Source organism: Lissotriton vulgaris, chromosome 9 (genome assembly GCF_964263255.1).
Source record: "Lissotriton vulgaris chromosome 9, aLisVul1.2, whole genome shotgun sequence".
NCBI classification, from domain to species: domain Eukaryota; kingdom Metazoa; phylum Chordata; class Amphibia; order Caudata; family Salamandridae; genus Lissotriton; species Lissotriton vulgaris.
In genome coordinates this window covers 22559791-22572114 of record NC_141697.1, presented here as the reverse complement: position 1 = coordinate 22572114, position 12324 = coordinate 22559791, and the positions used below count along the sequence as shown (strand labels likewise).

Here is a 12324-nt window from a genome sequence, read left to right as displayed (position 1 = left end):
ATGTGACATGGGAGCGTATCCATCTCTGTGTCACAAGAGCTGAAAGGTCTTACTGCAGAACTTCCCTGCTCTGCACTGCTGTGTGGTAAACAGTGTCGCTGTTCTTTGACTGAGAATCAGCCTTTGAAGCACCTATATCCATAGTCCCTCTCAGCCACGTGGGAGGGCATTACCTCTTTCTCTGAAACTTTGCATTTTTACACCACCTGTAGAATGAAGACGTTCTTGTTTCAGCTCTTGCTCAACTTCTACCAACTTTGAAAGGCGACTTCCTTTTAAAACACTAAATAGTAGCAACACTGCTCATTCTCCAAGACCGGATCTTCCAAAGATTGGGGGGCATATTATCAAGAACGGCGTTAAAATTATCGCCCCTTTGGCGGCGGGAAACTGCTGCTAAAGCGGCGATAATGGGCTTGATAATATGCTATTTTGAATTCCCATAGAAGCCCATGTTCTGGTGTGAACCTGGGCTTCTATGGGAATTCACAACAGCATATTATCAAGCCTTATTCAAGCAGCCCCCTGTGTGCCCGGTCTCCTGCTGTCTCTGCCGCCCCTGCTAGCCGCTGCTGACTATTCTACACCCCGGTGCCTGCTGACCCCTTACCCTGTGACTACTGTTGAGCCCCTGTGCCCTCGCCGCCACCTCTTCCCGCCACGTTTTTTACCGCAGTTTCTGACTTGCTTTCCCCTCCTGTGCCCCCTGCCTTCTGTGCCTCCACGCCACCTTATTTCCGCAATTTTGCCGCAGTTTTTTTCCCGCCGCTGTGTCCCTGCGGCCCCGCACCCCTGACCCCATTGGCCGCTCCGCTCCCCCTCCCAGCTGCTCCTCCCTCCCTCTGACCTACATATGGAGGCCATGCAGCGACCGTGCAGCGGACGCGCGCAGCGGGCGCGCCGATTGTACGCCGAAGGCGTGCCAAAGGCAAGCCCGTCTGCGCCCATCCGCACCTGGCCTGCGCCCAGCGCTATGACCCCTGGCCCCCGACGATACCAGCCCACACGACGGACCTACAACGCCGCCACCCTCCACGCACTCAAACCAGACCGGAACCCCGCCTGCTACCAAGCCACCCCGAAGCGCACCCACGGACCCTTCAGCTGCCAAGCCTGCAAGTTCACCTGCCTCCGGACCTGCACCGTGCCCAAAGGCCAGGCACCAGCAACAACCACCTCAAGTGCATCCTCCTCAACACCCGCTCCGTCCACAGACACGCAGTCGAACTCTGGAACCTGCTCGACACAACATCACCAGACGTCGCCTTCCTCACAGAAACCTGGATGAACGCCTCCTCAGCGCCCGACATCGCAGTAGCCATCCCGGACGGATACAAGATCACCCGGAGGGACCGCGTCAACCAGACCAGAGGAGGCATCGCCATCGTCCACAGGAACACCATCCGCATCACGACCAACTCCGACGACACCTTCACCGCCGCCGAGCACCTCCACTTCCAGATACACACCGACCCCAAGACCACCCTCAGAGGCACCCTCTTCTACAGACCACCGGGACCACGCGCTCAATTCAGCGAAGACATCGCGGACTTCATCAGCCCGCACGCCCTCCCCTCCACTGACTACATCCTCTGAGGGGACCTCAACTTCCACCTGGAGAAAAACGACACCAACACCACCACCCTGCTGGACAACCCCGCCAACCTCAGACTCAAGCAACTGGTGAACACCCCCACCCACTACGCCGGCCACACGCTTGACCCCGTCTTCTCCTCCAGCAAGCACATCTCCTTCAGCCACTCTACCGGACTTCACTGGACGGATCACAGCTGCATCCACTTCAGCTTCAAAAGAACCACGACCCACCACCACCCGCAGCAGGTTCCTCGCAGGAGCTGGAGCAAGATCACCTCCGACCAGCTCACCACCGCCCTCAGCCTGAAACCTCCCGACAGCGCAACGGACCCTAACGAAGCAGCCCGCACCTTCCCACAGTGGCTCACCAACTGCGCCGACGACCTCGCACCACTGAAGAACCCTCCCAACAGACCCGGCAGCAAGAAAGCCTCCTGGTTCACCGACAAACTCAAAACATCCAAGAAAAACTGCTGCACCCTCGAGAAAGCCTGGCGCCACGACCAGACCACAGAAAACATAACTTCCCTCAAGAAAGCCACCCGTGAACACCACCAGCTGATCCGCACCACCAAAAGGACAACATTCAAAAAACGACTGGACAACAACAACCACAACAGCAAGGAACTCTTCAGCATCATCAAAGAGTTCTCCAACCCCAACGCCGGAAACAACGACATCACACCCTCGCAAGACCTCTGCGACTCACTCGCCACCTTCTTCCACCGCAAGATCGCCGACATACACGACCGCTTCGGCGCACAGACCATGCACCCAACCACCGAACCAACGCCCCCCACCACCACCCTCTGCAACTGGACCCTGATCAGCACCGAAGACACCACCCGCACGATGAACACCATCCACTTCGGATCACCAACTGACCCCTGCCCCCACCACGTCTTCAACAAAGCCGACTCCATCATAGCACCCCAACTCCGGGACATCATCAACATCTCCTTCAACACCGCCACCTTCCCGGAAAGCTGGAAGCACGCCGAGCTCAGCGCCTTCCTGAAGAAACCAACAGCGGACCCCACTGACCTCAAGAACTTCCGCCCCATCTCGCTCCTCCCTTTTCCGGCCAAAGTCATCAAGAAGATCGTCAACAGACACCTCGCCGCCTTCCTCAAGACAAACGTATCCCTCGACCCTTCGCAATTCGGCTTCCGAGCCAACCACAGCACCAAGACCGCCCTCATCGCAGCAACCGACGACATCAGATCCCTGCTTGACAATGGGGAAACAGCGGCCCTCATCCTTCTGGACCTTTCGGCAGCGTTCGACACGGTCTGCCACCGCACCCTAGTACAGCGCCTCAGCAACATCGGAATCCAAGGGAAGGCTCTGGAGTTGATCATCTCGTTCCTCACCGGAAGAACCCAGAGAATCCGCCTCCCCCCGTTCAGATCCGAGGCCACCAAAGTCATCTGCGGCATACCACAAGGATCCTCACTCAGCCCCACCCTCTTCAACGTCTACATGAGCCCCCTTGCAGCCATCGCACGCCAACACAACCTCAACATCATCTCCTACGCCGACGACACCCAGCTGATCCTCTCCCTCACCAATGACCCCGCCACCGCCAGAGCCAGCCTTCACGAAGGGATGAAAGACTTCGTCGAGTGGATGAAGAACAGCCGCCTGAAACTGAACTCAGACAAGACGGAAGTCCTCATCCTGGGATCATCGCCCGCCGCCTGGGACGACTCCTGGTGGCACCCTGCCCTGGGCACCACCCCCAAGCCAACGGACCACGCACGAAACCTAGGCTTCATGATGGATTCCTCCCTCTCGATGACCAGACAAGTCAACGCCGTATCATCATCGTGCTTCAACGCCCTGCGCATGCTCCGTAAGATCTTCCGGTGGATCCCCACCGAAACCAGGAAGACAGTCACCCAGGCACTCGTCACCAGCTGACTGGACTACGGGAACACCCTCTACGCGGGAACCACTGCCAAACTACAGAAAAGACTCCAGCGCATACAGAACGCCTCCGCACAACTCATCCTGGACGTCTCTCGCCGGAGCCACATCTCGACCCCCCTGAGAGACCTGCACTGGCTCCCCGTCAACAAGAGGATCACTTTCAGACTCCTCACCCACGCACACAAAGCTCTCCACGACATGGGCCCGAAGTACCTCAACAGCCGCCTCACTTTCTACACACCCACCCGCCAGCTACGATCGGCCAGCCTTGCCCTCGCCGCCGTACCACGCATTCGCAGAGCCACCGCGGAAGGAAGATCCTTCTCCTGGGTGTCGTAGCTGCGCTCTCCTGGGTGTCGTAGCCACATCATTGTATGTATCTGGTGAGGCGCCAGGTGGACAGACCTGAACTTCAGACCCCAAAGACCATGTGTAGCTTTTCTACAGCAAGTTGTGTGAAGGGAGTCCTCAGAGTCAGCACTGATCCTTTCCTAGATTCACGGTTACTTGGAAATACTTAATACACTGATTGTCAGACTCCACGCTGCAGGATCCGATTGTTGTACATATAACTCCACCTCCCTATCTCACCAACACGCCGGTACAAATAACACAGCGAGTTCGAGTGATAGAGAGAGGGAATAAAAAAGGAAACAGAACAAGGAGGGGACGGAAGGGGACTGCAGGGAAGGGATGGCTGAAAGACAAAAACAACAGGCATACAGGTTATAAATGTCCACAGGGAAATCCTACTCTCATTTCATTCTCACTACTTGGAATTAAGAGTTTCACCTTTCCTGGAGAAATGCGCTCCACCTCCTCCCTGTATGTCAAATATGAATAACTGCAACAATAGTCCCTATGGAAACAAAACACCAGTTACTCCCAGCTAACCAAAAGATCATGTATTCAATTCTCTCTAGTGGCTTCTTACCTACCCCGCCTTGTGTTGTTTTGGTGCTCAAAAATAAACGTGTATATATATCCAATAACAAACGTGAATCCAAAACAAAAGTCAGTCTCATGAAAGACAAATCCTTCCTTTAGGAATGTACAAACATAATCCTTATTGGAAACAGTAAGTCGTAGCGTCCTACTACAGACTTCCGCTCTCAAATCCACAAGCACAAAGTCCTTAGATAACGAAGCTCCAAACACGGCAAGGTGTAGGCTTACCCCACTACCCTCCGCTTTGGCAATTAACTTTGCAGACACTAGTGCCTATCTTCGTAACGGTAGCAAGCAGGATAATGACCCCCACTACGCTCCGCTCTCACTTTATATCCGACCAGAATCCCACAGCAGGATACCACCGCTCCTAAACTCACGCTTCTCCGTGTACCATTCGCCACTTAGGAAGAATCTGCAATACTGTTCAAGCAGCGCGTTAACAATCACGCGCAGCTCAATAACTCACAGTACTGGTGCCGCTATTTCGCTGTCCGTTCTTTTATCGTTAGGATTCCTCTCCTTCCTTGTCTCAAGAAAGAAGCAAACAACTGGAACGCCAGGGGAAACAATAAACAAAATGCGCGACCCACGCGCTACTCGGTAATGACTCGAGTAATCCAAATCCAAGGCGCGTTTCCTGCTCCACTCGCACAGGACACGTTTGTGAAAGGGAACAAAACTCTCTCTGCCAATTACAGAAAAAAGACAAGCACAGCACTCAACCGAAGTAGAACAAAAGCACTGCTGTTACAAAATCACGAACAGAGTGGGAAGGGCCCACCCTGCTTATATAGTACCCCGCCCCCTCTCAGGTAGTCTGGGAGATGTAGTTCAGTGATTAGGTAGGCGCCTTTAGCAGATCCTGACACTGATAACCTGCTTCAAGCCGCTAGTAATCAGAATGTAATACCCTTTGGAGGGAGGGGTGCCTTTCACCCCATCCACGGCTGCACCCCTTCTGGGCTTCTCCCTGTAGGCTTGTGAGTGGACCATGGGAAAGCATGTTAACCAGGGCCCATTGTATTCTTCCAGCAGTGCTCCTTTCTGTAAACAGGCCTTTAAATCTTGTTCTTATCTCGTCCCATTTTCTGTGCATTCAGAGACAGAGGTCAAAGGTCAGGCTCTGTCTTCCAAGTAGGCTTCATGTTTACTGTTCTTTCTCTGACATCAAAGTGATAGGATTTATGTGACAATCGTGCTGGGTACTGGGAGCGTGCTGGAGGAAGGCTGTACAACGTCATTTTTTTCAAGCACACAACAAAATGTAAATGTCTGTAAGTTAACCGTGCAGATATTTCAGAATATATCCAAATTAAGGAAGCACACATGAAGCACATTTTGGGGTAATTCTGAAGTGCGGTTGAAATAAACATTTTAATAAGCTCAAAACAAATCAATTCACCAGGTGAGGACATTTTCACACATGATCGTTTGTGCGCTGCATAGCTTTATCAGTAAAACCTTATGACTGTGCAAATGTAATGGTCATTTCAATTGAATGTCTGTAATAGCCGTGTGCTATCACACCATGCATGCTCCACTTTATGCACTCCGCTCTACTCTGCACCACTCACCTCTCTGTCAATGCACTCTACTCTGCAACACTGCACGTTTCACCACTGCACTCTACAACACTCCAGTCTAGTCCACTCCACTCTACTCTGCACCACTCCACTGCATTCCACTCTACAAAGCAACACTGCACTCTATGCCATTGCATGCTATGCCAATGCACTCTACTCTGTATCACTCCACTCTACGCCTATGCAATCAACTCTGCACCACTGCAATCTATGCCATTCTACCCTGTGCCACTGCACTCTATGCCACATCACTCTCCCTGCAGCACTCCACTTCACTCTACTCTGAAACAATCTACTCTACGCCATTGCACTATACATCACTGCACTCTATGCCACTCAACTCCACTCTGCACCACTCCACCCTATGCCACTCCAATCTCAGCCACTACACTTTACGCCACTCTACTTTAACCATTGCGCTCTAGGCCACTGTACTCTACACCAATGAACTGTAAACCACTTTACTCTAAATCAATGAACTGTACACCACTTTACTCTAAATCAATGAACTGTACACCACTTTACTCTAAATCAATGAACTGTACACCACTTTACTCTAAATCAATGAACTCTTCACCACTTTACTCTAAATCAATGAACTCTTCACCACTTTACTCTGAATCAATGAACTCTACACCACTTTACTCTAAATCAATGAACTCTACACCACTTTATTCTAAATCAATGAACTGTACGCCACTGAACACTACACCGGTCTACTCTGCACCACTGCACTCAATGCCACCATATTTTACTCCACAACACTACCCTCTGTGCCACTGTACTCTACCCCAGTGCAGTCTACATCACTGCACTCTGCACCACTCTATTATACTCTATGCCACTGCTCTCTACGCCACTCTACTCTGCACCACTCTATGCCATTGCACTCTACACAAACGCACTCTATGGCATTCTACTTTACACCATTCCATTCTACGACACCCACTCTGCCACACTGCACTCTACACCAATGAACTCTACACCACTTTACTCAAAATCAATGCACTGTACGCCACTGCACACTACACCAGTCTACTCTGCACCACTGCCCTCAATGCCACCATACGTCACGCCACTGCCCTCTATGCCACTGTACTCTACACAAGTGCAGTCTACATCACTGGGGCATAAATCGCTCTTGTTTAATGGGGCGTCAACCCTCTCAGTGACATGCCAAGTGTGTCATGCTAGATGTCCGCACACACACACACACACATACACACATGCACGCAGGAAAGCAAACACACATGCAAACAAGTGTAACTGACACATAAACTACTTTCATACATGGAAGGATTAGAACATGCAATGTGTTGAATTGAGAGGAAGGACAAAGTGCACGTTCTCGATGTATTGTAGGACACAAAGTGGATTTGGATTGGAGGGTGAAGTTGACTATATATATTTTGGATTTGAGGTACCACATATGATTTGGATCTAGGAAAGACACTATTCAAGTTCTGGTCTAGGCAGAAGACCCCATTTATGATCAGGAAAAGGTTCCCCCACTTCCTGTACATAATCATAATAGGACACCTAACGTCTGGCCTGTGTGACTTTATAGCTTTCAGTGCCTCCTGCCTGTGTAAGGCTAGGGAGCTCTCACATGACGAGCCATATATCCTCAAGTACGTTTGAGAATGTTTGGGCTTCAGCCTAGGTTTTGACATGTGGCACTTGTAACTAAGTGTTTCTGTGGCCACTCAGTGTGGAACCAAGTAACATTGTACAGTTAACACCCAAGGATGAGTACATCAAGCCACCTCTGCTGACTATATCAAGTCAGGAGAGCACACTAAGGGGCATATCATCAAGGTGCTGCAATAAAATGATCGCTTCTTTAGCGTCTGTTTTCGGGCGAAAAGCAGTGATAATTTTATCGCACGATCAGCAAGGTCACGCTATAGCGTGAATCCATGCCTCAGCGCCTGTTTTCTGAACGCCCAGCATCTCAATGCTAATGAGATGCATAGTAGGCGTTCCACACTAAAATAACGTGAGACATGTCGCTAACACAATTTACTCCTATCAGCAATCTGGCCGCAAACCCACGTAGAGACGATAAATATATCGCTAACTGCGCTTATCACTGCTTTGTTTATGCCTGCTTTGAAACTGACTTACCCATTAACCCCTTCCATGCTGATGACGGCCCCCAGCCGTCATGCACTACGGTGCTCGTGTGCTGATGACAGCTGGGGGCCGTCATAAACCCGCCCACTCGCGATTCTGCTGCACAGGCACAGAATCGCGGCAGCATGGAAGGGGTTAAATCCAATGGGAGGTGGATTATAAGGCTGAGCCCACCCAGCCCTATCAACAAGTTTTTGCCTATCGCTGTGCGATTATATCTGGATTTCCAGCAATAATCGCACATTTCACCGCCATCGCTTGAATTTATATCGCATTGGAGATAAGCGTTGGTGATAATGTGCTAAATCTGCGATATAAACCAGCGAAAGCTGGCGATAATTATGCTCGTGGTAAGTGCGCATAGCGATAATTATCGCTGGCTGTTGCTGATATGCCCCTTGGAGGTCGCCTTTCTTGCCTTGGCAGGCCCTATAGCTGTGCTGTATTTGCGTTTAGCTGTGGGCTCTTGCAGCCATGTGTAGAGTCGGTGTTTGTCCCCATGCTCACTGCTGCTCTTTTTCCTTCACAGGTATCAAACACGAGTGGCAGGTGAACAGCTTGGAAGACATCAAAGACCGAACAACGCTTGCGGACAGACTGGGGGGAAGCGTGGTGGTGTCGTTGGAGGGAACCAAGCTCAAATAAGCTGTGTGGACTTTGCTTTGCGGAGGGGAGAGCATCCCAGTTTGCTGCTCTGGACCCTAACCTTGGTTTCACCTGTTTTTTTTTTGTTTTCTCCTTTGTTTCCTCAGCTCCTCCCCCCCGCACCAAGGAGTTACTGATCTGGTTTTCTCTGCCACTCATGGATGCATTTCAGAACTGACTGTCCTTGTAAGGCACAAGCCCAATACAAAATAATTAAATTGAGATTTCAGTAGCAAGGCTGGCCTCTTAGATTTTTAAACACTGGCACTTTCTTTTATTGACAGAGATTTAGAGGAAGGCGCTAAACTTCCAGATTGGTACTGTCTCACCCATCCCGTAAAGACGGCCATTGCTACGGAGCCTGTCCTACTCGTGGGTAAAGACACCGAAAGGAATGCCTTGGCAGCCATTCGACACTGGATCTTTACTTTTCCAGCTGACTGTTGAGATTGCACACAAGATGGGAGGGTATCTCATGTGAAACATACAAGGGAGGATCTTTCTCTTAGCAAGGCTTGTTATGTCAATACTGTGTAACCAACACCCTGGACGCCACCAAGAAACGTGATGAGGTTCCTTCATTGGTAGAGTGTGGTGTCTTCAGTGGCCAGTGGTCCAAAACAAGGGTTATTTAGTCAATAGGAGAAGCCAGTGTTAGTAGCAGGTTGTTCCAGGTCCCTCCTCTCCGCCTCACTCACCACTCACTTGTGGACAGGAGGAGCAGACGCAACACTCAGCACATCTCAGTCAGATTGATCAACGTGAGCAGCTGATTCCTAACATTGTGAATGGCGTCCTTTAGCTGAGTTTTTGAAGATTGGCGTGTTAGCAGATGATACACATGGGGTCAGTGTTTGAAGACCGTGTCCCAGGTTGTGTAATTGTCACTACGGCTTATGGATTGTTTGTTGGCAGATGGCACCTCCCTGCAGTGTGCTGACACAAGGAATACCAGCTTGTGTGTTGAAAGGTGCTTCTCCTGGGTCTTTATTAGGCAATGGTGTCTCATGTTAAATCCTGGCTCTTTGTATCCCTGGCTTTGTGCTGCCCAATCACACACCCATCTTTGTGTAGACCGGTGGTCCCATGAATTGTGTGTACGCAGATAGTATCCCTTCTTGTGCGTTGGCTCATGGTACCCCCAGGATGTGTGCTGTCTGATGGTACTTACAAGAAATGTGTGGAGTAATGATTCCTTGGGCTGTGTCTGGGCAAAGAGTGGCTGATGGTATCTCCATGATGTGAGTCATCCGATGGTACTCAGAGGCTGTGTGTGGTGTCCAGGCTGTTTGTAGGCTGATAGTATCCCAGTTTGTATGTCGGTTGATGGTACTTTTAGGGTGTGTGCTGTCCAAAGATACCTATGGGCAGTGTGGGGAGTCATAAACCCCCAAGCTGTTTCTGGGCTGATAGTATCCCAGCGTGTGTGGTAGCTGAGGGTACCCCCCTGATGTGTGCTGACCGATGGTACTCAGAGGCATTTGAATTTGAATGTAATTATTAAAGCGGGAAACTCATGCCCGAGGGCGTCTTGGCACTATAGAGAGCAGGTGTGGATGCATATCAGTTGGCAAGAAAACTCTCATACAAGGAATCGACTGCCTCATAGTCTTGGGAAAAGAGCCAGGTCTTCAGAGATTTTCTAAAGACATGTAGGGAGGAGGTGCTTTTTAGTGTCAGTGGAAGACTATTCCAGAGCAACGCGGTGGTCCTAAACAAGCTCTTTCCACCACAGGTGGTCTTCCTAAAAAAGAAGACAGTCAGGTTCTTCCCAGATCCTGAATGGAGAGTCTTTCCTGAGACATACCATGTGAGTTTGTCCTTAAAAGACCTGGTCCCGATCCATACAGTGATTTGTAGGCCCAACAGAGGGCCTTGAACTTGCATCGTTTTCGGACTGGTAGCCAGTGAAGTTGTTTAATGGATTCCTTAGCATATTCATGTTTAGGTATTTTGAAAAGGAAGCCTGCAGCTATATTCTGCAAAGTCTGGTGCCTCTTTATGGGACCTACTGCAAGATTGAGATAGAGACTGTTGCAGTAGTCAATCCTTGAGAGTACCAGGGCGATGAGCACGGTTTTTAGAACATGAGGTAAGAATTTATCAATCGTTCTTATCATTCTCCGGGAGCAGAAGGACGCAGAAGTAACACTGTTCACCTCCTCTTTAAACTTCACCCGTTTTCTATGATAAAACTGAGATTCTTCACTTTGTTGGTGGGGTGGGGAGTGGGCACAGCTCGGGTGGCCACCAGGCTATCATCCAAAATGAGGGATTGTTGCCAAAAACGATGACCTCAGTCTTTGTGGCATTCAGTTTTAGACAGATTTTGTCCACCCAGTTGCTCACATTACTCATACAGGTCCTGAAGGCCAAGCTTGTCTTCACTTCGACTTTTGTTATGACACCAGGAATTGAGTATCGTCAGCGTAAGACGCCACGGAGAACCCAGAATTTTTAATAAGAGTCGCCAGTGGTGTAAGATAAAGATGAAATAATGTTGGGCTTAGAGCCGAGCCCTGTGGATCTCCGCAAGGTAGAGAAAAAGGACTTGATGTGAAACTGCCCGAAGACACATTTTGTTGTCTATTATCCAGGAACGATTGAAAGACCTTCAATGCTGTTGCCTCTATTCCCAAGCTCCACATACGGTCAACCAAGATCCCATGGTTCACCGTGTCAAATGCCGCAGAGAGATCCAGCACGATCAAAGCTGCTGTTCCTCCATTATCCAGCGTTTCTCAGATTTGTTCCATGGCTACTATCAGAGCAGATTCCGTGCTCCATTTTTTTCTAAAACCACGTTGTGTGTCGTCCAAAATAGAATTTTCCTCAATATATTCTGAAAGTTGTTCGTTCATCACTTTTCCCGCCAATTTGGCAGCGAAAGGGAGCCTTGAGATGGTACGATAATTATTCGGATCCAATGCATTTAGGTTTGCCTTATTTAGCAAGGACAATACAGAGGCATGTTTCCACTGTGTAGGAAAAATTTCCTCACTGAACATTTTGTTTAAAATTTGTCTGAGGTTTTGTGCCATTTGTGCAGAGATCTGGAGCATTACTTTAAGCAGACAAGGGTCTTTGATTGATGGAATTAAGTTTGTAAGTTGTCCTTCCAATGTGGCCTTAAAGAAGGAGAAACTGGCTTGCAAGGAAGTAGGATTTAAGGGTAGACCATCCTGTTGGGTGGTGGGGGTGCCTACATTAAAATTATTATAGATTTTGGTAACCTTTTCTAGAAACAAATTGGCCAGAGTATCGCAGACATTTTGATTATTTTTACAGCCATATTAGGACTCACTGGTGTCACCAGTTTTTTATTACTTGGAATAGAGTTTTGTTCGCATCATGAGCTATTTTTATCTGCTCTGTGTAGCAGGAGGATTTTGCATCTGTGATATGTTTTTTGTGTTCTGCTAGTTTATATTCTTATAGATGGTTTTCTCCTCACCATCATATTTTTTTCTCCTTTCTGTTC

The 12324-nt window shown here is 49.5% G+C and overlaps 1 protein-coding gene across 1 annotated transcript in view; it reads left to right on the top strand.

The window, feature by feature from the left end:
• CFL2 (cofilin 2) overlaps positions 1–9079 on the top strand; it is a 229504-nt gene extending 220425 nt beyond the window's left edge. Inside the window, exon 4 of the mRNA XM_086936947.1 lies at positions 8728–9079. Within this exon, the coding sequence (XP_086793073.1) occupies positions 8728–8843 (116 nt within the window). The 3' untranslated portion in view covers positions 8844–9079. The remainder of the gene's footprint in view (positions 1–8727) is intronic.
• The last annotated feature ends 3245 nt before the right edge of the window (positions 9080–12324 follow it).